The sequence below is a fragment of the Lithobates pipiens genome, unplaced genomic scaffold (assembly GCF_037356315.1).
Source record: "Lithobates pipiens isolate NorthernLeopardFrog02 unplaced genomic scaffold, aLitPip1_a1.2 Scaffold_1, whole genome shotgun sequence".
Classification (NCBI taxonomy): domain Eukaryota; kingdom Metazoa; phylum Chordata; class Amphibia; order Anura; family Ranidae; genus Lithobates; species Lithobates pipiens.
Window position 1 is genome coordinate 46527695 of NW_027507685.1, and position 26030 is coordinate 46553724.

Sequence of the window (26030 nt, forward strand, 5' to 3'; positions counted from 1 at the left end):
CAAACCCTAACTCCAGCTGTGCTATAACTGCTGTGGCCAATGTGTATGCTGTATAAAACTGTGCAGCATCAGCTACATACAGTATGCAGCACTGTGTTCCAACAGCGGTACAGGGACTTCCTATCTACTGCCAGAACAAAATTGAGTTGGGTTAAGCGGTGCTCCAGCATTCACAGGAAGCCTTGTATGTTGTCACTGAATACAAGGCTACCTCCAATTGGCCGAGATACAGATCGTGACATCATCAGCTTGCCTCTTCACCTTGGTCAATCAGTGGAAGCCTTGCAGTCATTGATAAAGTACAAGGCTGTGAATGCTGAGCAGCACTCAGCCCAACTTGATCGGTCCCTGTACTGTTGCTGGAACACAGCGCTGCATACCAATTTCTCTGAGATTCTACAGATCCTAAAACTTTAAAAATACATGCAAGTGTCCTTTCAATCCCACATTTGAGATGGAATATCTAAAGCTTTCTAAAGACTCTTCAGTTATTTTAATAATTTAGCCAGCTAAACAATCTCCAAACCTAAAAACTGATACTCTGCAGAAAGTTGAAATTAGCAGGTAAAGATTGTCATGCATTTTTCAAAGTTTTCCAATGCAGGTGAAATGCACCGACTAGCTTTCAATAGGGTCAGTTACTATAAACATGTTTTCCCAATACACTGAAAAGGGTGTCTTAGAAACGCTTCTGAAAGCATTCAGGAAGCCATGGTATGACACATGCATTCTGGTGAGAATGGGGCCCAAAGCTGCACAATTCTAAAGGCCGATTTATGTATATACCTAGAATATTGTCTGTAAATTTAGTGGGTAAATCCGTCTCTTATGCGGTTTAATATTTGATTAGAAACTATCAACTACCAAAAGACACAAATGAACCTGTAGTCCATTTGCAAAATCATAATTTTAAGTAATTATGATCCAATAGCTTCTGCTGTTGCCAAATACAAATATTTAACTTGGGAACTGAAGACTCTGAAATACTTTAGGTTTCAATATGTGGGTAAAGGGTTTGGATAACCAACTACTGGATAAAAACGTTCATGATAAGTATACAATATAAAATATCTGTGGAATAGTAAGAATACAAAAAGTAAAAAAACGCACCAAGCCACCCCTAGTGCTTATGGGAAAAAACATCCAATATTAAATATAATCTGGCAGCTACTATAATCACAGTAAACAAATATGCTAAAATACAATCCAGCATTAGCAGCGCTCAAAATCCATTTAACAACAATCCATGATAGAAGCCGTCCAAATTTTCAAAGGACTTAATCATATATGAAAAATAAATCACTGAAAGTTCATTCATGTGCTTCCATGCGATCTGTATCTTATTTTTCGACAGTCACCACAGCTCATGAATTAACACACCCCTGTGGTCATGAACTCACCAGATGAATCATGATAATGAGCCTGTATGATGATCCCATCACGGAGCAGCAAACACCGGTCCTTACATCTATGCATCACTCATGACAAGAAAGCACACATACATTGAATACATTTTTTATGGAATTACACTATGTATGTGTGCTTTCTTTTCATGAGTGACACATAGATGGAAGAACCGGTGTTTGCTGCTCCATGAAGGGATCATCATACGGGCTCACTATCATCATCCATCTGGTGAGTTCATGACCATAGGGGTGTTAATTTATAAGGGGTGGTGACAGTCGAAATATAAGATACAGATCGCATGGAAGCACATGAATGAACTTTCAGCAATTTATTTTTCATATATGATCAAGTCCTTTGAATATTTGGATGGCTTCTATCATGGACTCTTGTTAAATGGATTTTGAGTGCTGCTAATGCTGGGTTGTATTTTAGCATATTTGAGACGTATATATTCCCAGATAAGGGAAATCTATCACAAAGCCTCTTATGGCTAAGCAGAGTGAGACTTCTGCGTATGAGGTAAGATGCGGTATTGATGCATTTTACATTTATTAATATTCATTACTATGATGATTGCATTTTCCCCCCAAAACAAACCCACAATAGCTATTAAATTGAACAAAAAGTCAAATCTTTTCTGTTTTGGATCGTGTAGGAAAGTGTTATAATTCCGGTCAGTTTTTTTTTTTGCTCTCTGCATCCCATAGGGGAGATTTCCCTTTACGTCCTGTCCCATAGCCAAAACAGGAAGTGAGAGGAATTTCCTAGTGTCCCAATTAGATGATTTCCCCTCAATACCTGTTCTGGTGACAACCCATAAATGTGAATTTCCACCTTACTTTATTAATTGTCACCAAGACAAATAACAGGGAAACAAACAGCAATAAAAACCTGACAGGTGTTCTAGCCCCTCTGCACTCAACTCTTTCCCTACCCACCGCCAAAAAAAAAAAAAAAAATACCTTGTAATGTCCCAGACAAACAGGATATGCGTTTGGGGAACAATAAAGCTGGCCCACTGCAAGTTACACCATGATGTATAACAATGGGGCTTTCATCAGGTCCTTCGGAGACAGGGGTTTCAATAAATAAAAAATTTTCTTCAGCCAATATTAGCCAATTCATTTACCTACGTGTGTGGGTATCCATTAAACACAAACTGTTGGCCAGATTTAAGGCCAGCTTTAGAAACCACCACATAGTTTATACACTCCAACAGATAAACTATCAAAACTCTTCAATCCTTTGCAAGTCCTTTAAGTGCTATCAATGTACATGGCTTAAAATTCTGTGAAAAAGTCAGAAGGCATGCCAACATCACTGAGAAATAAGTCTTGTGTGATCTATAAATAATAGACGGTTCGTTATACCACGGAGTGTCCTCCACGGTCTGTGAAGCAGAAAGAACTGACATGGGTGTAATGCGTTCATGCAGGAAGATGTCTAATATATGAAGTGAATGAGTCCGGGTAGCATGAAGGCAGATAAAGCCACTGCAGCCTTAGCAGCATAGGAGCCGATGACTGAGCAACCACTCCCATCTCTTTTTATGCTTTGTACTTCTCCTTTCCATCTTCACTAATTACACAGATATGCTGAAACAAAAGACACGAGTGTTAATCTATGTGTAAAAAGTAAAACATATTGACAGTCTTTTCTTGGTGGTGGTACCATTACATGGTGTCCAATGCTGCAAGATATATTTATATTTTCGCCATTAAAAGCAGAGAAAACACTGCGGTGCCTTCCTGACCAGAGCACTTTTTTGTGAATCGGCACTGCAAAATCAACGTCCTTTTTTCCCCGCACAGAGCTTTCTTTTGGTGGCATTTGATCACCTCTGTGATTATTATATTTTTGGGCTATAAACAAAAAAAAGAGCTACAATTTTGAAAAAAAAAAAAGCAATCTTTTACTTTTTGCTATAATAAAGATCTTTTTTTTTTTTTTATTAGTAATAGGGGTGGTCTGCGACATGGCGGACACTTTGGACACTATTTTGGGACCATTGTCATTTATACAGCGATCAGTGCTATAAAAATGCACCGATTACTGTGTAAATGACACTGGCAGAGAAGGGGTTTAAACCCTAGGGGGCGATCTAGGGGTTAGGCGTGTCCTAGGGAGCGTGTGTGCAATCACTGCTCCCAATGACAGGGAGCAGTGATCTCGGTCATGTTACAAGGCAGAACGGGAAATGCCTTGTTTACATAGGCATCTCCCTGTTCTGCGGCTCCGTGACACGATCAACGGGAGACTGGCGGACATCAGGTCCCGCGGGCACAGACACGCTGTACCTGGCAGATGCATTCCTGCTAGACCTGCCAGTTAATGGGGATGTACAGGCACGCCCATTTGCCCACCGCTGCCATTGTGCCAACGTCTATAGGCATGCAGCGGTTGGCAAGTGGTTAAACAGCCTGCCTACTCACATGCAGCAAGAGGATTGTAAACATTACATCTTGAAAAATAGATCCCAGGTTGACACGAAACTAAATGCACAAAATGTAGCTTTAATGTCTCATAATAAAAACCATCACATCATTAAAATGCTTTAAAATCATATAGAATATGGGGAGTTATGTGCTTCATATAAGGTCCCATAAGTATATGTGCCTCCATCCCTGGTTCAAGTAAACAAAAAAAAAGTATTTTAAAACAGCTTACCTGTAAAATCCTTTTCTTTGATGTACATCAGGGGACACAGAGCCATAGTAGTTACTATGTGGGTTATAGGGCCACTGATATGTGATGGACACTGGCACGCCCTAAGGCAAGAAGTGTACTCCCCTATATAACCCCTCCCACTACTGGGAGTCCTCAGTTTTGTAGCCAAGCAATACAAGTGTATCCCAAGAAGGGAGGGACCTCTGTGTCCTGATGTACATCAAACAGGATTTTACAGGTAAGCCGTTTTTAAAATCCTGTTTTCTTTTACATCAGGGGACACAGAGCCATAGTAGTTACTATGTGGGATGTCTCATAGCAATGGTGACTGAAGGGAGGGAGACAACAAAAAACAGAAGGCCAGAGGACTCATACTACAGCCTGCAGTATACTGTGCCCAAAGGCAATATCCTCATGCCCTTAATATTGATTTGATAAAATCTGATAAACGTATGAACCGAAGACCAAGTCGTGGCTTCACAGATCTGAGCCATAAAGGCCTGATGATGCAACATCAGGCTCTAACATAAAGAAGAAAATTCTTCCTTCCTTCTTAAGCTGAAGCTTGAACAATCTCTTGACAAATCCATTAGGAAAATAGTGGATTTTGAAGTTGCCTGTCCATATCTTTGGACCTTCTGGCAGTACAAACAAAAACATCTGCTTAGCAAACCTGAGCGGTCGCCTTAAAATAGACTCTGATCGCTCTTACTACATCAAGGGAATGTAGTGCCTTCTCTTCCCTAGACTGAGGCTTTGGCAAAAAGGAAGAATAATATCTTGGTTTAAATGAAAAAACCTGTTACCACTTTCGGTAGGATTTCAGGATGAGGATCTAAAACCACCTCATCCTTATGCATGATCAAATATGGCTCTTTACAAGATAGAGCTGCTATTTCCAATATTCTTCTAGCAGAAGAAATGGTAACCAGAAAGATTATCTTTCTTGTCAAAAAGAACCAAGGGAATTTCTTGTAAAGGCTCAAACGGCTGATTGTGCAAAGCCGATGAGACCAATTTTAAATCCCATGGATTTAGGAGGTGCCTTAATAGGGGGATTAATCCATGTTACCCCCTGAATAAGCTAGGCACCAAGAGTGGGAATCAAGAGACCATAGAAAAAACACTGACAAGGCCGGGATCTGGCTCTTGATAGAAGTCAAGGCCAGCTTCATTTCAGATCCCATATGCTTGAAATCAGGGATCCTACCTGACATACTTCCTGGGGTGCCAACCCCTGGATCCACGCCAAGAAACATACGCCTTCCAGACTCTATAGTAAGTGATTCTGGAAGCTGGGCTTCCTGGCATTAATCAAAGTAGATACTACCGAAGGAGATCACCCATGATCTTTTATAAAGTGGGATTCAACAGTCAAACCTGTTAAATTTTTCATCCATAAGGTAGGATGAAATACCGGACATTGTGCGAGAAGGTCTGACTATAATGGCAGAGTCCGAAGCTGACATCTTTATGAGCTCCATAAAATCAAGATCTTCTGGGATCCACTGGGGCTGCCAGAATTGCAGCCTTTCGTTCCTGCTTAATCCTGTGGAGAAGGCGCGGAAGTAGCAGAACTGGAGGAAATGCATAGGTCAGTGAAAACTGATCCCATAGGAAGACTAATGCGTCTGTTCCGCCTGCTAGCGGATCCCTTGTTCGACACAAAGTTGCCGACTTTGTTGTTGAATCTGGGCGCGAATAGGTCCATGTCCGGAATACCACATCTCTGACATACAGTGGTGTGAAAAAGTGTTTGCCCCCTTCCTCATTTCCTGTTCCTTTGCATGTTTGTCACATCAAACCAATTTAAACAATAGTCAAGGACAACACAAGTAAACACAAAATGCAATTTGTAAATGAAGGTGTTTATTATTAAAGGTGAAAAAAAATCCAAACCATCATGGCCCTGTGTGAAAAAGTGATTGCCCCCTAAACCTAATAACTGGTTGGGCCACCCTTATTAGCAACAACTGCAACCAAGCGTTTGCGATAACGTGCAATGAGGCTTTTACAGCGTCCTGGAGGAATTTTGGCCCACGCATCTTTGCAGAATTGTCCTAATTCAGTTACATTAGAGGGTTTTCGAGCATGAACGGCCTTTTTAAGGTCATACCACAACATCTCAATAGGATTCAGGTCAGGACTTTGGCTAGTCCACTCCAAAGTCTTCATTTTGTTTTTCTTCAGCCATTCGGTGGTGGACTTGCTGGTGTGTTTAGGATCATTGTCCTGCTGCAGAACCCAAGTTAGTTTCAGCTTGAGTACACGAACAGATGGTCGGACATTCTCCTTCAGGATCTCTTGGTAGAAAGCAGAATTCATAGTTCCTTTTATCACGGCAAGTCTTCCAGGTCCTGAAGCAGCAAAACAGCTCCAGACCATCACACTACCACCACCATATTTTACTGTTGGTATAATGTTCTTTTTATGAAATGCAGTGTTCCTTCTATGCCAGATATACTTGGACACACACCTTCCAAAGAGTTCCACTTTTGTCTCATCGGTCCACAGAATGTTGTCCCAAAAGTCTTGGGGATCATCAAGATGTGTTGTGGAGAAATTGAGACGAGCTTTGATGTTCTTTTTGCTCAGCAGTGGTTTTCTCTTTGGAACTCTGCCATGCAGGCCATTTTTGCCCAGTCTTTTCCTGATGGTGGAGGCATGAACGCTGACCTTAACTGAGGCAAGTGAGGCCTGCAGTTCCTTGGACGTTGTTGTGGGGTCTTTTGTGACCTCTTGGATGAGTCGTCGCTGCGCTCTTGGGGTAATTTTGGGCGGCCGGCCACTCCTGGGAAGGTTCACCACTGTTCCATGTCTTTGCCATTTGTGGATAATGGCTCTCACTGTGGTTCGCTGGATTCCCAAAGCTTTGGAAATGGCTTTATAACCCTTTCCAGACTGATAGATCTCAATTACTTTCTTTCTCAATTGTTCCTGAATTTCTTTGGGTCTCGGCATGATGTGTAGCTTTTAAGGATCTTCTGGTGGACCTTACTGTGTCAAGCAGCTCCTATTTAAGTGATGCCTTGATTGTGAACAGGTGTGGCAATAAGCAGGCCTGGGTGTGGCTAGAGAAATTGAACTCAGGTGTGGACAACCACAGTTATAGTATGTTTTAACAAGGGGGGCAATCACTTTTTCACACAGGGCCATGATGGTTTGGATTTTTTTTCACCTTTAATAATAAACACCTTCATTTACATATTGCATTTTGTGTTTACTTGTGTTGTCCTTGACTATTGTTTAAATTGGTTTGATGTTCCGAAACACTTAAGTGTGACAAACATGCAAAGGAACAGGAAATGAGGAAGGGGGCAAACACTTTTTCACACCACTGTATCGCTAGGAAAAGGACGGGGTGAAGAGATCATTCTCCCGTAAATAATTGCTGGGGACTCAAGTAGTCCGCCTGCCAATTCTCTATTCCTGAAATGAAAATTGCCAATAGGCAAGGAATGTTTTGTTCTGCCCAAGCTAGAACATTATTCACCTTTTTTGGGCTGCATGACCTCTTATGCCCCCCCCTGGTGATTGATGTAAGCCACCGCCTGTCCCGTAGTCTGACCATCCCAGATTCTAGGGCCAAACGTACTGCCCGAACCTTCCAAAAAGTTGATACGCAAGGTCCTCTAACCTGGACCATCTCCCCTGGACAGAATCTTCTTCCAGGGCTGCTCCCCAGCCTAGAAGGCTGGCATCCGTTAACACCTTCCAAGATAAAGATTTTCCCTTTTGCTGGATAACCACCACCAATTTAGGCTCTGACTTACGTCGGGAGCCAAGCATATTGGAAACAAACAAGGCCTGAATCTTTTTATTCCAGACTGACAGGATGGTATTTTGAAGCAGTTTTTGAGTAAAAACTGCGCGTAAGGGACGGCCTCGAAGGAGGCCACCATTTCCCCTAACAATCTCATGCACAGCCGAATGAAAGGATTTTTCTTTGTTTGATAAGCTGAATTAGTCCTACAATGGAACTGATTCTTGTCTGGGGTAAGATTACCTTCTTCTGTATGGTATCTATAACCAGCCCCACTGTAATCTCCTTGATGGTTTTAAGGAGGATCTTCCTAGGTTCAGTATCCAGTAGTTCTAAAAAGGCTAGGACAGTTATGCCTTGAGCCCTTAATCTGGCTAAAGCAGGTGCCAGAATCTTTCAGAACACCTGTGGTGCTGTGGCTAACCCGAATGGCAGGGCCACAACTGAAATGATAATTTTGTATTTCAAAACACAGAAATTTCTGGTGAGGAGGAAAATTTAGCACATGGAGATATGCATTTTTTATATTGATTAAAGCCAAAAAAAAACCTCCCCTCCTTGCAGGAATATGAAAGGATCGGATGTTTAAGTGCCGATTCAGATCTTCGAGATCTAGAATGGATCTTACCTCGGTTTGGTTCTGGAACCGTAAAAGGTTTGAGCCAAACTCTGTGCCCTGTTCCACTAAGGCAACCTCTGATATCACCGACTGGGATAATAGCTGATCCAGAGGCCAGAAAGAGAGACCTTTTTTCTCTGGATCCTTGGGAACATTTTCCCTTAGAAAAAAAAATGAGGAGACGGAAACTCTCTGAACTCTAGTCGTAACCTAGAGAAAAAAAACTGCAGAAATCCATCTGTCTTGACACTGTTCCTGCCAGATCTTGAGAATTGCAGGACCTTTCCCCTCATGCAAACAAGCGGGGGTGCCCCTTCATGAGAAGGCTTTAGCATTCAGAATTTCAGGTATCTCCACAAACTGTTCCTGAATGGACTGAGATACACCAATCGCAGCAAGAACCGGCTGCGCTACTGAACATGCAAAAGACATATTGTCTTTAAAAGGAAGTTCCAACTTTTTTTTTATTTGTTGGATCCTTCAACATCAGTGCATTATTCACCAGACATGCGAGACTGTTCCCTGAGGCTATCGCAGCATCAATTGTTACACCCCCCCCCCCCCTCCATTTTCTTCATAGAAATCCTCTTTCATAGATAAAGTGTGGAGAATTTCTTGGGAGGATAATATGGTTTATCTGGATGTTCCCATTCAGAATACATAAGCTTTTTTAGCCATGCATGAATAGGAAAAAACAGATGGGGGAGGATCTAATGAGAGGTAAGTTCCTCAAGAGCCTGTGCTGCAGGCAGCAAAAAAGGTTGAGTAAGGGAGTACACAACAAGCAACCTGTCTTGTGATGCTACTCCTTCCATATTAGGATCATCAGAAGAGGATAAATAAGTATCTTCCAAATATTTGGGAAGATCTACCTGATCCCCAGCCCCTTGCACCTCAATAAGAGGGTCCTGAGGACTAGATGGGAATCTGCTATGTTTAGCCACACTAAGGAGAGACTTCATAGGATTAATCTTCTTTCCAAATTACAAATGGTAAAAGAAAAAAACCTTTTGTATGATATATACAGGGACTGAAGTGTTTTATGCAACAACAGTTTCCCCTGATGGCTCAGTCTGACTAGCCGTATCCCTCTCAGGGGAGGATGACATTCTTTTGGATATGGATTCAGTTTATAGTGAAAACCATTGACCCCTTTAGAGAAGTTTCTGGTCCCATTACCATTCATAGCCTGAAGCATAAAGCAGAGGTACTATGCAAAAGAATGTACATTGCTAGGCTTTAGTTCCGTGCCATTATCTGCTATTAATCCTAGCCTGGTAAAGTATAATGTGCCAAAGGGAAAAAGCCTGTGTCACTAACCTGAACAAGCCATCCTCCTGCTCTGTCCCTCCACAGCCAACAGCAGCTTTCACATATACAGCGCTAAAATCAACTTCCTACATGTGTGGCCGGCGTCTGATGCCGTTAGCCACGCCACCCCTTTCCTAACAAAGGAAGGTGCTCTCCCGCGTGAGCGGCATCCTGTGGAACATGCAGGCATGGGGGGGAGGGGGGGGCGCAAATCCTCTGCTGAGCGGCCGTGGTCGGTCTTTTTTTTTTGGCATTGTATCCCCAGAAGGGAAAAAAAAAACAATTTTGGGGGCACAGGAGGAGAAGCAGACCCCCCTTCTTACTGGAGGATTTGTTGCGGCTGGAGGAGGGGAGAATGAAGGCTTCTGTGCCGTTTCCAGCGTCAGGACGGTGAGTGCTCAATACAGCCCCCAGGGGTGACACATAGGCATGACAACATTATACATAGAAGGAGAAATTCCTGAGAAAATCTCCCTTACCTTTTCCTAGCAGCAGGGTTTTATCAGAGATAAAGACCCAATCTTCACTCTTCGCGGTGGGCTCCGAGACCTTTTAGGAAACCTTCAGGAACCTCGGGTTACCCACAATCTTGGACCTGCGACAGCATCCTGCCAGGAAAAACTTTATGGCCTTACTACCAAAAGTAATGGATCCCAGGGCCCAGCTCTCTAAAGAGAAGCGTTCGCAAGCAAAACACGAGGCCTGGGTACCATTCATTTAGCCCATGAAAAGACATCAGAACGCATCCGGTCAGTATGGCTAGCCCCAGCAAGGATTGCTTCCAGTGGAGTTTAGCACAGCACATCCTTACTCGTGACCAACACCTTAGACCAGTGATGGCGAACCTTGGAACCCCAGATGTTTTGGAACTACATTTCCCATGATGCTCATGCACTCTGCAATGTAGTTGAGCATCATGGGAAATGTAGTTCCAAAACATCTGGGGGGTGCCAAGGTTCGCCATCACTGCCTTAGACACTGGCGAAAAAACTGAAGACTCCCAGTCCCCCTTCAGTCGCCATTGCTATGGGACATCCCACATAGTAACTACTATGGCTCTGTGTCCCCTGATGCAAGGAAAAAAAAAACAGGATTTTTAAAATGGCTTACCTGTAAAATCCTGTTCTTTGATGTACATCGGGGGACACAGAGGTCCCTCCCTTCTTGGTATACACTTGTATTGCTTGGCTACAAAACTGAGGACTCCCAGTAGTGGGAGGGGTTATATAGGGGGGTACACTTCTCGCCTTAGGGCGTGCCAGTGTCCATCACCTATCGGTGGCCCTATAACCAACATGGTAACTACTATGGCTCCGTGTCCCCTGATGTAAGAAAAGAAAGGAAGTTTGGGACTTTGAATGAGGCTATTGACTGAGGTTTGATTGTATGTTGACTAGAGGTTGACCGATATGGGTTTTTCTCTGGCCGATGCCGATATTTAGAAATCATGGCGGCCGATAGCCGATATATGATGCCGATTTTTTTGGGTCGATCTGTTAGGCCGATTTTTTTTTTTTTTTAATCCCCCTTGATCTCATAAAATCTAACACACCTTTCCCACTGGGACATTTTTCAGGCGCTTTTGGGTCTGTGTGAAAGACAGAGTGCTTTCACACTGAGTGCCCATTCACACAGGGGCGACACGACTTGCAGCGCGACTCACAGACGCGACCTGCACACGACTTCAGCAGTGACTTGCAAAACGACGACTGTATAGAAGTCAATGCAAGTCGCCTGAAGTCGTCCCAAAAATAGTACAGGAACCTTTTTCTAAGTCGGAGCGACTTGAGTCGCTCCTATTAGAACGGTTCCATAGTACAGAACGGAGCGCGACTTGTCAGGCGACTAAGTCGCCTGACAAGTCGCGGTAGTGTGAATGGGCACTAAGGCGATGCGCTGGCAGGATCTTAAAAAAAGTCCTGCAAGCAGCACGTTTGGAGTGGTGTATACCGCTCCTCCACCACTCCTGCCCATTGATATGAATGGGCACCACTGCCGAAGCGCATGCAATGCGATTTGGCAGCGGTGCTTCACGGGCGCATTTAACCTCTTCCTCGGCCGCTAGCTGGGTTTTATGTGCCCCACTAGCAGCCAAATAGCGCCGCTAAAATGATGGTAAAGAGCCGCTAAAACTTGCAGCGTTTTACCATCAATGCCTGCCCGCTCCAGTGTGAAAACGGCCTTCATAAGTGATACAGAAAATTTCTTACATTTAAACATTTATTAAACAAAACAAACCTCCAATCAGTTTACTTGTATGTATGATTTAGATAAAAAAAAAAAAAAACGGTAGTCAAAACTTTTGGACGAAAAAAAAATGGGCTAACTTTACTGTTTTTTAATTTTTTTTTTTTTTTAAATAGTGTATTTTTTTCCCAAAAAAAAATGCATTTGAAAGACCTCTGTGCAAATGCCGTGTGACATAAAATATTGCAACAACCGCTATTTTATTCCCTAGGATCTCTGCTAAAAAAAATATATATATAATTTTTGGGGGGTCTAAGTGATTTTCTGGCAGAAAATACAGGACTTTTACTTGTAAGCAACAAGTGTCAGAAAAGATTTAGTCTTTAAATGGTTAAACTGAGAACTTCTACACACTGTGATGACTTCATTCATTCAAGTGTAAACATTGTATCTTTTTGTTCTTTTCTTGGCAGGCTGCCCAGAGAGGAAAGTCGTTTCTATGACGACTCAGGCAACTTACACTGACTTCTATTACAGAAGTCATTCCAAGTCCCGCTGTTCTAAATCTGACTTTTTATCAGCACAATCGGCCGATGCCGATTAATTAAAAAACTGCAAATATCGGCCGATATATCGGTCGACCTCTAATGTTGACATGTTTCAATGGCATAAATAGACGTAAAATACGTAAACAAGTAGATATATATATATAAAATATAATTTTTAGTTTGGGTACAGTGTTTCATAACCGCGCAATTGTCAAAGTGCGACAGCGCTGAAAATTGTCCTGGGCAGGAAGTGCCCGGTATTGAAGTGGTTAATGTCTAAACCGATGGCAACAAAAGTGAGTACACCCCTAAGTGAAAAATCTCCAAATGGGGCCCAATTAGGCATTTTCCCTCCCTGGTGTCATGTGACTCAGTGTTACAAGGTTTCAGGTGTGAATGGGGAGCAGGTGTGTTAAATTTGGTCTTATCGCTCACTCTCTCATACTAGTCACTGGAAGTTCAACATGGCACTTCATGGCAAAGAACTCTGAGGATCTGAAAAAAAAGAATTGTTGCAATACATAAAGATGGCCTAGGCTATAAGAAGATTGCCAAGACCCTGAGACTGAGTTACAGCACAGTGGCCAAGACCATACAGCGGTTTAACAGGACAGGTTCCACTCAGAACAGGCCTAGTCATCTTTGACCAAAGAAGCTGAGTGCACATGCTCAGCGTCATATCCAGAGGTTGTCTTTGAGAAATACACGTATGAGTGCTGCCATTATTGCTGCAGAAGTTGAAGGGGTGGGTGGGTCAGCCTGTCAGTGCTCAGACCATACGCACGCATTAAATTGGTTTGCATGGCTCTCATCTCAGAAGGAAGCCTTTTCTAAAGATGATGCACAAGAAAGCCCACAGTTTGCTGAAGACAAGCAGACTAAGGACATGGATTACTGGAACCATATGTCCTGTGGTCTGATGAGATCAAGATAAATGTATTTGGTTAAGATGGTGTCAAGTGTGTGTGGTGGCAACCAAGTGAAGAGAACAAAGACAAGTGTGTCTTGCCTACAGTCAAGCATGCTGGTGAGAGTGTCATGGTCTGGGGCTGCATGAGTGCTGCCGGCGCTGGGGAGTTCATTGAGGGAACCATGAATGCCAACATGTACTGTGACATACTGAAGCAGAGCATAATCACACCTCCAAGACAACCACTGCCTTGATAAAGAAGCGGAGGGTAAAGGTGATGGACTGGCGAAGCAGGTCTCCAAACCTAAAACCCATTATGCATCGTCAAACGGAAAGTGGCAGAGCATCTCTAACATCCACCAGCTCCTTGATATCATCATGGAAGAGGACTCTAGTGGCAACCTGTGAAGCTCTGGTGAACTCCATGCCCAAGAGGGTTAAGGTAGTGCTGGAAAATGACGGTGGCCACAGAAAATATTGACACTTTGCGCCCATATTGGGCATTTTCACTTAGGGGTGTACTCACTTTTTTTGCAGCGGTTTCGATATTAATGGCTGTGTGTTGAGTTATTTTGAGGGGACAGCAAATTTACACTGTTATACAAGCTGTACACTCACTACTTTACATTGTAGCAAAGTGTCATTTCTTCAGTGTTGTCACATGAAAAGATATAATAAAATATTTATATGGTAGGATCAGCATGTGCTAGAGTGATGCTGGTAGGAGCCTTTGTGCGTGCAGGCCGTATATAAGGCATTTCCCTAGGCACAATTTTCTTGGCTATACACGTGTAGATGCTGCATCTTATAGAAGTACTTTTATACTATACACACATAGGGGCTGATTTACTAAACGCAAATCCACTTTGCACTACAAGTGCACTTGTAAGTGCAGTTGCTGTAGATCACTGTAGATCTGAGGGGAAGCTATGAAATGAGGTGAAGCTCTGCTGATTTTATCATCCAATCATGTGCAAGCTAAAATGCTGTTTTTTTTTATTTCCCTTGCATGTCCCCCTCGGATCTACAGCGACTTTATTTCCAAGTGCACTTGAAGTGCAAAGTGGATTTGCCTTTGGTAAATAACCCCCACAGTGTCATAGTCTGCTAATCATTTCTTTACTGCTTCTACTTCCTCTTAGTGATTTGGACTCTCTCATAGTGCTTTTTGTATATTTCACTTACCACCTCCAATCCTTATATTTTGCTTTGCGTTTCACCACTTCAATCTTAGCTGTACATGATCTCTCACTCTCTTCACGCCTTCACCTGGGCACTCACCTTCACATTTGCCACAATATTTTTAATGGGTATCCTATGTATCGATTGCAGACCCCCACTGGCAGTTTTCACTCTTGCTCATCACTTCTGATATATCATGGAGATTGGCAATCTGTGCTCTGGGGATGCTGTGCAAGCGCCCTGTTGGTAGGGGTCTACCTCAGCTCTCCACAAACACTATATTTACCGTTGTATTCGGTCTTCTGTAAATACCCAGGACTGACAATCCTGTCCTTTCCTATTGTGCTTAGTCTAACAGACTTAAATTTAAATTTTGTTTTTTATAGATAACCTATAGCATCTGCCTCTGAGGAAGTGTTAATACACTAAACGAGTCGGGCATTCAGGATGCAGCTATATGCCCCAAGCTGTAGTCAACAGCCTCGTTCAAAGTCCCAAATGTCCTTTTTGTATGGTTTAAAATCACACAGGACCCAACGCATCTACAAATGTAAATACAAAGAGACCAAAAAATTCCCACTTGCACCACAGGTGTATCCAGCTTGATTAAATGACATGCAACAAGAAGTAACCAAAGCCAGGACAAATGCAGCTATCCCTTGACAAAGTCTTCTAAGCATCTGTATAAAAACACAAGAGGAAAGCACAACCTAACACAATAAAAAACCTTTAATAAAATTACTGTAAAACCAAAAATGTTACACTCACACGATCCCGATGTAAAAGTACAGCCACGAATCACTAGAGAACTGTATAGTGTCTACAACAATCCATCCAAGCGCAGCAGAGTCTGTTCATTTGAGAAAGGAGGCTACACCTCCGAAAAACATGCCATGTGACCTAAGCAACCCGTATGTCGCGCCTCCATACCAGATTAGATCAGAGCCAGTCTCTCATTCGGCCATGGCGGCTGTCAAACAGAGCCCCTCCTATTAGCTGACAGTGGGTTTCTCCTAAATTTACTAAGCTGCGCTCGGATGGATTGTTTTTAGGGAAGCTTGTTGTAGACACTGTACTGCTCTGTGGTGAATCATGGATGCAGTTTTACATTGGGATCAAGTGAGTAACATTTTTGATTTTATTGTCATTTATTAAATGTTTTAATGCGCTAGGTTGCGCTTCTCTCTATTGTGTTTTTTTCTACAAATGTAAAACACTAGACCTGAGATCAGCTGTTTTAACAGTAACCAAACGTTAAAAAAAAAAATGGACAAACTAATTGAAATGCATACAGGTATATGTGAATAGAACTGTATAAATATGAACTGTCAAAATGTTGACAGTTTTAAAATAGTTTCACCTATTTATACACCTTACCAAAAAAGGCAAAAAAAAAAAAAACACACAGAAGTCACAGAGGTATATTGTTTGCTGTTAAAATCAATGCATGCTGTGTTAAATACTTACATTCAAATCTCTAAAATATTCATTGTAATCTAGAGCGTAGCCCACAACAAACTTGTCTGGAACTTCAAATCCTACAACTGAAAAAAGAAAACATTTCACAAAGGAGATAGCCAACAGGAAATTGTTTGCCTGGTTTTATTAGCAATTGTGGTTAGATGCATGTTACAAGCTATGTTCGCCCATAAATAAATCACTACATATTCGTTGGTTCAGTTTAGTTACATTTATTTTTTGCTACGCAGCACCAGGGACATAACTTACCTGTAATGAACGTCCAGCTGGCTGCTGCATAGTTTAGAAATCTCCCCGCAGTGCTCATCTTCTACTGCAGCTGGGGTTAAAGTGTCAACTCACCCGCCTTTTCCATTCATAGAGGAGATGGCTGTGTTCTTTGGGCGACCTTTTTGTTGAGGGTATGTACTGGCAATCATGGGGGGGGTATGCTTATTGCATATTTTGGCAAAGGCTGTATTATGTTTTGTTAATTAACAGTGCAGTATTCATTATATGGTCATGTAATCCGGTATTCATTTGGGGTTCAAGAGTCCTGAAGAAGCATGTTATCCCGCAAAACATGTAGAGCAATCAACCTTCTTTGCATCTTTTGACTGAGTTGACTTATAGGTTGATTATTATTTGATCTCATGATATTTGTGGTCAATATTTTTAATATTTTGATATGTATCGATGTCTTTTTGACAAAAGGAAGGCATTTGTAACAAAGAGGAATTTTAAATAATTTGTAATAAGATAGCATTTGCATTGCAATGATTGTGTGTATCGGGAGGCATATTTCCACTGAACCTGTCTTACAATTATGTAATAATGTACAAGAAATCTTCCCTTCAAGGCCTCTAATAGCTGACAGACACTGTCTTTTATCTTTTGATGATATAAAGGTTAACAGCAACCTCTGCTACTGAAAAAAGTTGTGCTGTTCGCCAACCCCTTTTTTGCCCTTGCTGCAGTTCATATTTCTCATATTACTATTCCCCCACAATACTTTGCGTCCTGTGACTGCATGGTGGAGATCCCATCATTCAACTGCTCCTCCTCTAGTCACAGAATGCAATATATTGTGTGAGAATGGTAATAAAAGCTCTCTGCATAGCAGAGACGGCTCTAGGCTTTCTGAGGCCTTAGGCAAAACTTAGACATGAGGCCCCACTCACGGCCATAATGGGAAAAATAATTCAAGCAATAAAAATGGCTGCAGAAAGATGCATAGAGCTAGTACATAGATTATCAGCATCACTTCCAGGGCACCCTCCTCGCCGGTCAGACATATGCAGTCAATACAGCATCTGGGACACATCAAAATGACAACCAGTGGCAGCCTGTCCATTAGGGGTGCACGGGCGCTGCCCCCCCCCCCCCCGTGTCCATCCCCCTAATCTACACAGGCTGCTGGATGCATAAACTCCAATGGAGGGAGGGGGGGGGGGTGGAATTTAAACACGCGATTAGAGCCAGAGGCTCTAATACAGTGGCGGTTGGTGCTCAAAATTTTTTGGGGGCGCAAACAAACTGAATAATTCTGAAAAGCATACAATTGCAGCCTCCCTGTGCCAGTCAATTGCAGCCTCACTGTACCCATTTTGAGGGGTTCCCACCATCCCTGTGCCGAGTTAGAGTTTGTACACCTGTGCCTGTCAATTGCAGCATCACTGTGCTCAATGGTTCCCACCATCCCACAGTTCCAGAGTCTGTACAACTGTGCCGATTATAGCTTCACTGTGCCCATCAAAAAGCAACCTCACTGTGCCCATCACGGGGTGGCAAACATTTAACTGCAGCAATGTATGGCAAGTTGCAGGGGAGCCGCTGGGCATGAGTTCACACTGCCATGCCGAGACCTTGTCCCTGGATCACAGGCAAATTAGGCGACCGCAAGGCTCCTGTGAGTGCGAGGCCTGAATAGCAGAGGGCAGAAGGATGAACAACACTACTTTTCTCGGTAGCAAAGGCTGCTATTAACCTTGACAGCACCAGAAGACAGCCTCTCATGGCAGTAACTGGTAGCCATAAAGAAAGCACTGCAGGAAAGATTTGTACCCAAAGCAGCAGCCTGCAGGTAATGGGATACACACAGTTACACATAACCAACATACAGTGAATCTGTAAAGTATTCAGTGCTTCACTTTTTCCCACATTTTGTTATGTTACAACCTTATTCCTAAATGGATTAAATTCATTATTTTCCACAGAATTCTACAAACAATATCCCATAATGACAACGTGAAAGAAGTTTTTTTGAAGTCTTTGCAAATTTATTAAAAAACAAAAAACAAAAAAAAAAATCCCATGTACATAAGTATTCACTTTCTTTGCTCAGTACTTTCTTGAAGCATCTTTTTTTTTTTTAATAAACTATTTTACAAAACGTTTTTTTTTTTACAAATTTTATAATTAAATTTACATTTTCACAAATTTTACTCTATATGGATTTTTTTCTATTGTCTTCTGGAAATCATTGATCTTTCCCCATATCGTATTAACCTCTGATCATCTAGTTCTGTAATTTACCTCTCTTGAAGCATCTTTGGCACCAAATTACAGCCGAGTTTTGGTTTAGTTTTTGGTCAGTTTCTCTCATTCTTCTTTGCAGGACCTCTCGAGCTCCGTTAGGTTTGATGCGGAGCATGGGTGCACAGCCATTTTCAGATCTCTCCAGAGATATTCAAATCTGGGTCAAGTTTGGGTCACTCAAGAATATTTACAGAGTTGTCCTGCAGCCACTCCTTTGTTAACTTGGCTGTGTGCTTTGGGTCGTTGTCTTGTTGGAAGATGAACCTTTGCCCCAGTCCAGGGGGCTCTGGAGCAGATTTTCATCAAGGATGTCTCTGTACATGCTGCATTCATCTTTGCCCTTGATCCTGACTAGTTTCCCATTTCCTGCTGCTGAAAAACATCCCCACAGCATGAGGCTGCCACCACCATGCTTCACAGTAGGGATTGTATTGGTCAGGTGATGGGCGGTGCCTTGTTTCCTCCAGATGTGACGCTTGCCATTCGGACCAAAGAGTTCAATCTTTGTTTCATCAGACCAGAGAATTTTGTTTCTCAATGGCAATTGTTTCCCTTTTGGCAAACTCCAGAGGCGCTGCCATATGCCTTTTACTAAGGAGTCGCTTCCGTCTGGCCATTCTACCATATAGGCTTGATTGGTGGAGTGATGCAGAGATGGTTGTTCTTCTGGAAGGTTCTCCTCTCTCCACAGAGAAACGCTGGAGCTATGTCGGAGTGACAAGTGGGTTCTTGGTAACGTCCTAAGACCCTTTCTCCCCTGATACCTCAGTTTAGCCAGGCGGCCCGCATTAAGAAGAGTCCTGGTGGTTCCAAACTTCTTCTATTTATGGATCATGGAGGCCACTGTGCTCATTGGGACCTTAAATGCTGCAGAAATGTTTCTGTACCCTTACCCAGATCTGTGCCACCATACAATTCTGTCTTGGAGGTCTATAGACAATTCCTTGGACTTCATGGCTTGGTTTGTGCTCTGACATGCACTATTAACTGTGGGAACTTATATAGACAGGTGTGTGCCTTTCCAAATCATGTCCAATCAACTGAATTTACCACAGGTGGACTCCAATCAAGTTGTAGCAACATCTTAAGGCGGATCAGTGGAAACAGGATGCACCCAAGCTCAATTTTGAGTGCCATGGCAAAAGTTGTGAACACTTATGTACGTGATTTTTTTTTTGTCTTTTATTTTTAATAAATTTGCAAAGGTTTTAAACAAACTTCTTTCACGTTGTCATTATGGGGTATTGTTTGTAGAATTCTGAGGAAAATTAATTTAATCCATTTTGGAATAAGGCTGTGACATAACAAAATGTGGAAAAAGTGAAGTTTCCTTTCTGGATTCATTGTATACTAATCAACTACCAACATCCTTTGCGGATGTCAGCTTGAAGTTCTCAATGAACTACCACGGCGCTGTTTAGCATTTTTTCTTAAAAGGTGAACTTATCCTTTAACGGAGCGGATGCCGGAGCTTTATTTGGCTGCTCAGCATATGCTTGTACTGAGAACCCAAGTGCTTCCGTGTGCAAGGGTAAACTGAAACAATTTATCATTGGAGCTAGCGCCTTATTTACTCATTAAGCAGATGCACTTCAGCTGACCAGAGAGCCCAATACTCCCCTTTTCTGACAAGCACCCAATCAGTGCTAGTCACACTTCAAGCTCTCTCCCTTCCATGCAAGTCCTTGGGTGCCGTGCTGGAGACAGGCAGGGAGGAAAGTATGAAATAAACAGCGCAATGTTAAAAACATTAAAAGTTCAAGTTGCCATAAAGCCCCAGACATTCCTAAAAGCACCTCAGATTTAAATGTTATCAGGTCAAGTAGATTGTGACCCCGATTTAGTCCCTTGGACAAGTAGTTTAACCACTTGCTGACCTTTGCACGCCGAGGTACATCGGCCCTTTAAGAGCCAGGGATAGCAGGCGTGCGTGTGCTGCCCTGTACAGCATGACCATGCCCGCGGTCTTCTGGAGCCTCAGAACGGGGCAGTGCCTATGTAAACAAGGCATTTCCCCATTCTGGCTTGTTTCATGACAGAGATCACCATTCCCTGTCATCGGGAGAGGTGATCGCTGTCATGTGACCAGTAGCCCACCCCCCCCCAGTTAGAATCACTCCCTAGGACACGCTTAATCCCTTCATCGCCCCTTAGTGGTTAATCCCTTCACTGACCGTATCATTTTACACAGCAATCTGTGCATTTTTATAGCACTGATCGCTGTATAAATGACAATGGTCCCAAAATAGCGTCAAAAGTGTCCGCCATAATGTCGCAGTCCCGATATAAATAGCAGATTGCCGCCATTACTAATAAAAAAATAAAATTTGAAAATAAAAAAATGCCATAAAACTATCCCCTATTTTGTAGACGCTATAACTTTTGTGCAAACCAATCAATATACGCTTATGATTTTTTTTTTAAATGTAGAAGAATACATATCGGCCTAAACTAAGGAAAAAAATTGCTTTTAAAAAAAAATATTTTTGGGGGATATTATAGCAAAAAATAATGCTTTATTTTCAAAATTTACGCTTTTTTTGTTTATAGCACAAAAAGTAAAAACCGCAGAGCTGATCAAATACAAACAAAAGAAAGCTCTATTTGTGGGAAAAAAGGACGTCAATTTTGTTTGGGTGCAACGTCACACGAACGCACAATTGTCAGTTAAAGTGACGCAGTGCAGAATCACAAAAATTGCTCTTTTGCGCTTAAAAAATATCAGAAGTGGGGAAAATCTTCCAGGGCTGAATCTGTTTAAAAATAAAAAGAATCCACACCTCTGGATGATACTAACTGAAACCTTCACTATTAAAAAAAAAAAAAAATTGTATATATATATATGATTATCAGACATGAATTCTCATCTATAGCAATAAAAGTAGAACTACTTACAATCAGGTCTATACCCAACACTCCTGGGAGTTCTTTTAACAAGCAAGCTGCAGGAAAAAGAAAAAAAAAAAACTGTTAAAAAGAAACAGGGATAAAAGCAGCACACACTACTGATACAATATGATCAGAATGGTCTCTGAAGATGAAATTATATGGAAAAAAATACACTGTATGCTTAAATTTAAACTCGCCCCAATACAGATGTTATTGGGAAACTACATTTCCATACCAGCCCAATTCTGGCATTCCTTTCATACATGCAAAAATCATCAATTATTTTTGCTAGAAAAATTACCCCCAAACCTATTTTTTTTTTAGCAGAGACCCTAGGGAATAAAAAAGCAGTTGTTGAAATTTTTGAGGTCACATGCTATTTGCGCAGAAATTTTTCAAACTTTTTTTTTTGGGAGAAACCTCCATGAATAAAAAACAAAAACAATATTTACCCCAATTTTTTTTTTTAGAATGTGAAAGATGTTACAGTGAGTAAATAGATACCAAACATGTCACGCTTTAAAAAGGCACACACTCGTGGAATGGCGCCAAACTTCGGTACTTAAAAATCTCCATAGGCTACGCTTTACAGATATTTACAGGTTAACCAGTTTAGAGTTAGAGGAGGTCCAGCACTAGAATTCTTGCTCCAACGTTCGCGGCGATAGCTCACGTGTGGTTTGAATGCCGTTTACATATCCAGACGCAACATGTCGCTCGCTGCTGCGTGTGAGCATGAGCGGGATGGGGGTCACTTTAAAAAAAAAATTTATTGTTAATTTTTACACTTTCCCTTTCATTTTTTTATCACTTTTATTCCTATTACAAGGAATGTAAACATCCCTTGTAATAGGGATAGGGCATGAGCCGTACTATTTAGGGAGATATCTGGGGTCCTCCGATCTCTCCTCTATGCTGGAAAGCCTAAGATCAATTGTTTTTTATCTCAGGCTTTCCAGGCTTATCCCTCGCACGCACATATGTAAACCGTATTCGAACCACACATGAGGTATCGCCGCAAACATTAGCAAGAACAATAACTAGTGCTAGACCTCTTCTGTAAACACGTTCAAAGCATCGCCTATGAAGATTTCTAAGTACCGTGTAGTTTATCTGCAAACCACAAGCGTGCGCAATTTTAAAGCGTGACATATTATGTCTATTTAATCTATTTACTCGGTGTAACATCTTGCACATTATACAAAAAAATTGGGGTAACTATTTATTTTTATTTAAAAGTGTATTTTTTCCCAAAAATTTGCGTTTGTATAACCGCTGCACAAATACTGTGTGACAAAAAATTACACTAATCGCCATTTTATTCCCTAGGGCAGTGATGGCAAACCTTGGCACCCCAGAAGTTTTGGAACTACATTTTCCACGATGCTCATGCACTTTGCAGTGTAGTGGAGCATCATGGGAAATGTAGTTCCAAAACATCTGGGGTGCCAAGGTTTGCCATCTCTGCTAAAAAAAATTATAATGTTTGGGAGTTATAAGTAATTTGCTAGGAAAAAATACTGATTTAAACTTGCAAACAAAAGAGACAGAAAAAGCAAGTGGTTAAGCTGCACGTTAATATGTCTTTTGTTAACAGCCGATTTGAACGGGCTACCAAAACAGTAAAATGGGCAAAAAGCCACATATGCACCTTTTTTTTTTCCAGACACAGCATACCACAATTTGTTGCTGAGCACTGCCCTGATGATTGATTTAAACCACAGTTGTGGCGTCATTGGACTAAACCCTTGTTGGTCACCACTGTAGCTGGTTGGTCCAACACAGCAGGGATAGGTAAATGTCTTTTAGTTTGAGAATGATGTAAGTATGGATTCCATTGATGGCCACGTCCATTGGGCCATTTCATTCCTAGGACCCCGTTCGAGCCCGACAGGCTGGCATCAATCATGAAAACCATCCAGGTTAAAGGGAGAGGGCTTCCTCTATTCTAGAGCAGGGCTGGTCCACCACCAGGTTAGAGATATCTGGGCCTAGAGACAGATGCATGGGGTGGTCAAGAGAGAACCTGTCCTACCCAGCCAGCACATTTACCTGCAGTGGCCTGCAGTAAAACTGGGCAAACATTACTGCCTTTCAAATTAAGCTATTATGAAGCCCAGTACCCTCATGCAAAATTAGACCACAGGGTGCTTTTTGGAAAGTACAGGCATAAGCTTAGAGGGTCAACACCCAGGCTTTGGCTGTGTCCAAGACTAAGCCCCCGTACTCAAACCCAATGCAGACCTTTGTAGGTTTAGAATCTACCCAAAGCTCTGAAATGCCTGTGTCATAAACCGCACACTGGCCACCAGGGCTGGGGTGGAGCAATCCTTAAAGCAGGTTGCATAGATATCCACTATGTGAATTCCTTGAGAGCACAATAGCAACAGGAGTGGGGCAAGCACCTTGGTAAAGACCCCAAAAGGGCGTAGACAGGCAAAATAAGTAGCCACAAAAAATTTCTGCTTGCCCACCACAAATAGCAGGAACTGCTGATGCAGGAGAAAAAAAAATAAAAATAAAATCGAGATATGTAAATTGATGTCCATTGATGCTAAAAAATCCCCCTTGTTGCAGTGATGCAATCAGAGACCAGGCAGATTGCATCCAGGACTTTTGGACCCACAAGAATTTTATGAGAACCTTCAAGTCTAGGATGGAGCAAGGGCCATCACTGGGCTTTGGAATCGTAAACCAGTTTGAATAAAAACCCCAAAACCGTTTCTTGGATTACTTGGAAGGAACAGGCAAAATCAATCTCAAAGAATGAAGTTGCTGTAAGGCAGTCTGCAGTGCATGCAATTTCATCTAGGGCTGAAACAACTAAGACCCCTTTCACACTGGGGCGTTTTTCAGGCGCTTTAGCGTTAAAAAAAGCGCCTGTAAAGCGCTTGAAAGAAGCTTCATCTGCAGTCCCAATGTGAAAGCCCAAGTGCTTTAAGAGCCCTTTCACAATGTCAGCGCCCGAAAAACGCTCGTAAAGCGCTGCTTAAACTAGCATCGCTTTACCAGCGTTTTTCGAGCGTTATTGGGGCGCTTTTAACCCCTGCTAGTGGCCAAATAAAGGGTTAAAAGCGCCCACAAAACGCTGCTGCCAATAGCGTTTTTCAAGCGTTTTACAGGCACTTCCCATTGATTTCAATGGGAAGGGGCGCTTTAGGAGCGTTGTATTCACCACTCCAAAAGCGCTGCAATGAAGCTGCTTGCAGGACTTTTTTTTGACGCCCTGCCAGCGCAGCGCCTCAGTGTGAAAGCACTCGGGCTTTTACATTGGGATTGCAGTTGCAGCTTCTTTCGGGCGCTTTTTTTAACGCTAAAGCGCCTGAAAAACGCTCCAGTGTGAAAGCACTCGGGCTTTTACATTGGGATTGCAGTTGCAGCTTCTTTCAAGTGCTTTACAGGCGCTTTTTTTAACGCTAAAGCACCTGAATAACGTCCAAAAAACGCCCCAGTGTGAAAGGGGTCTAATCGATTAATGGACAACTAATCGATTATGAAATTAATCGATTACTATTTTCATAAATCGATTAATCGGCCAGTAACAATGAGGCAAAAAATAAAAGACCCCATTCTAGTATAAAAAGAGCAAATAATCACTACAGTGATTACTTTCATAGTTCTACAGTAAAAAAAGGAACCCCTTACAGTAGTGATTATCTACTTTTATCAATTTTTTTGTACTATAAAGTGCTCATTTTAGTTTTTTTAACCCCATTATGTTGCTAAACGTCTTGGACCTGGTTCACATCTATGTGTTTTTTAATGCTTTTTGCAGAAACACATTACAGTTCTTTTACATTGTTTCCTATGGGACACGTTCACATCTGTGGTTTTTTTCCCGCCGCTGCATATTTGGAAAGGGTCAGGGACTGTGCTTTTTTGGTTCAATATACTTTAATGAAGAAGCTGCAGAAAAGCATGTAATGCGTTTTTGCAGCAATTTGTGTTTTCTTTAATCTGCCCAACAACAAATTGGCTAAAAAAATAAATAAATGCAAAAAACACAAATCTCAGCAAAATCACGTGCGCAAAATTCAAAACGCACAGCAAAAAGCACTGCAGAAACAGATCAAAAGCAAACTGCATAGGTGTGTACCGAGCCTTATGCTGGCCACACGGATCAATTTTCAAACTAAAATATTCAGACAAAAAATCTTTGTACATTTCGCTGAATGAAAGAATGTTTTTTGAAATTTTCACTTGTTTCTAACATTCTTTTAAAATGAATGTAATTTCTGAATGAAAACCACATACACTGTCTAAAAATTCCTTTGACCAAGAAGTTTTCTAATATTTCCAAATTTTTCCCATCACTGTGATTGAAAATGAATGTCGAATTGACCCCACGAACGATTAAAAAAAAAAAAAAAAAAAATCGAACGACCGTTTTTTGTTTTTTTTTAGTAAAAAAATGTGATCTCTGAGTCTGATATTTACCAGATTCCCTCTTTAATAGTATATCTCTTCTGTCTGTTATTCTCAGAGTGGATTAGATATTTTGCTCCATATAGTTGGTTATCTATATTTACCACTGCATAGAGATATTTAAGA

General features: G+C 41.8%; 1 protein-coding gene across 2 annotated transcripts in view; it reads right to left on the bottom strand.

Annotated features, from left to right (window-relative positions):
* Window positions 1-2648: 2648 nt before the first annotated feature.
* HPRT1 (hypoxanthine phosphoribosyltransferase 1) overlaps window positions 2649-26030 on the bottom strand; it is a 117460-nt gene continuing 94078 nt past the window's right edge. For both annotated transcript variants that reach the window (XM_077492611.1, XM_077492535.1), the window contains 3 exons: window positions 21486-21532; window positions 16062-16138; window positions 2649-3002 (listed from right to left, as the gene is read on the bottom strand). In XM_077492611.1, coding sequence (XP_077348737.1) covers window positions 2955-3002; window positions 16062-16138; window positions 21486-21532 — 172 coding nt within the window. In that variant the 3' untranslated portion in view covers window positions 2649-2954. The remainder of the gene's footprint in view (window positions 3003-16061; window positions 16139-21485; window positions 21533-26030) is intronic.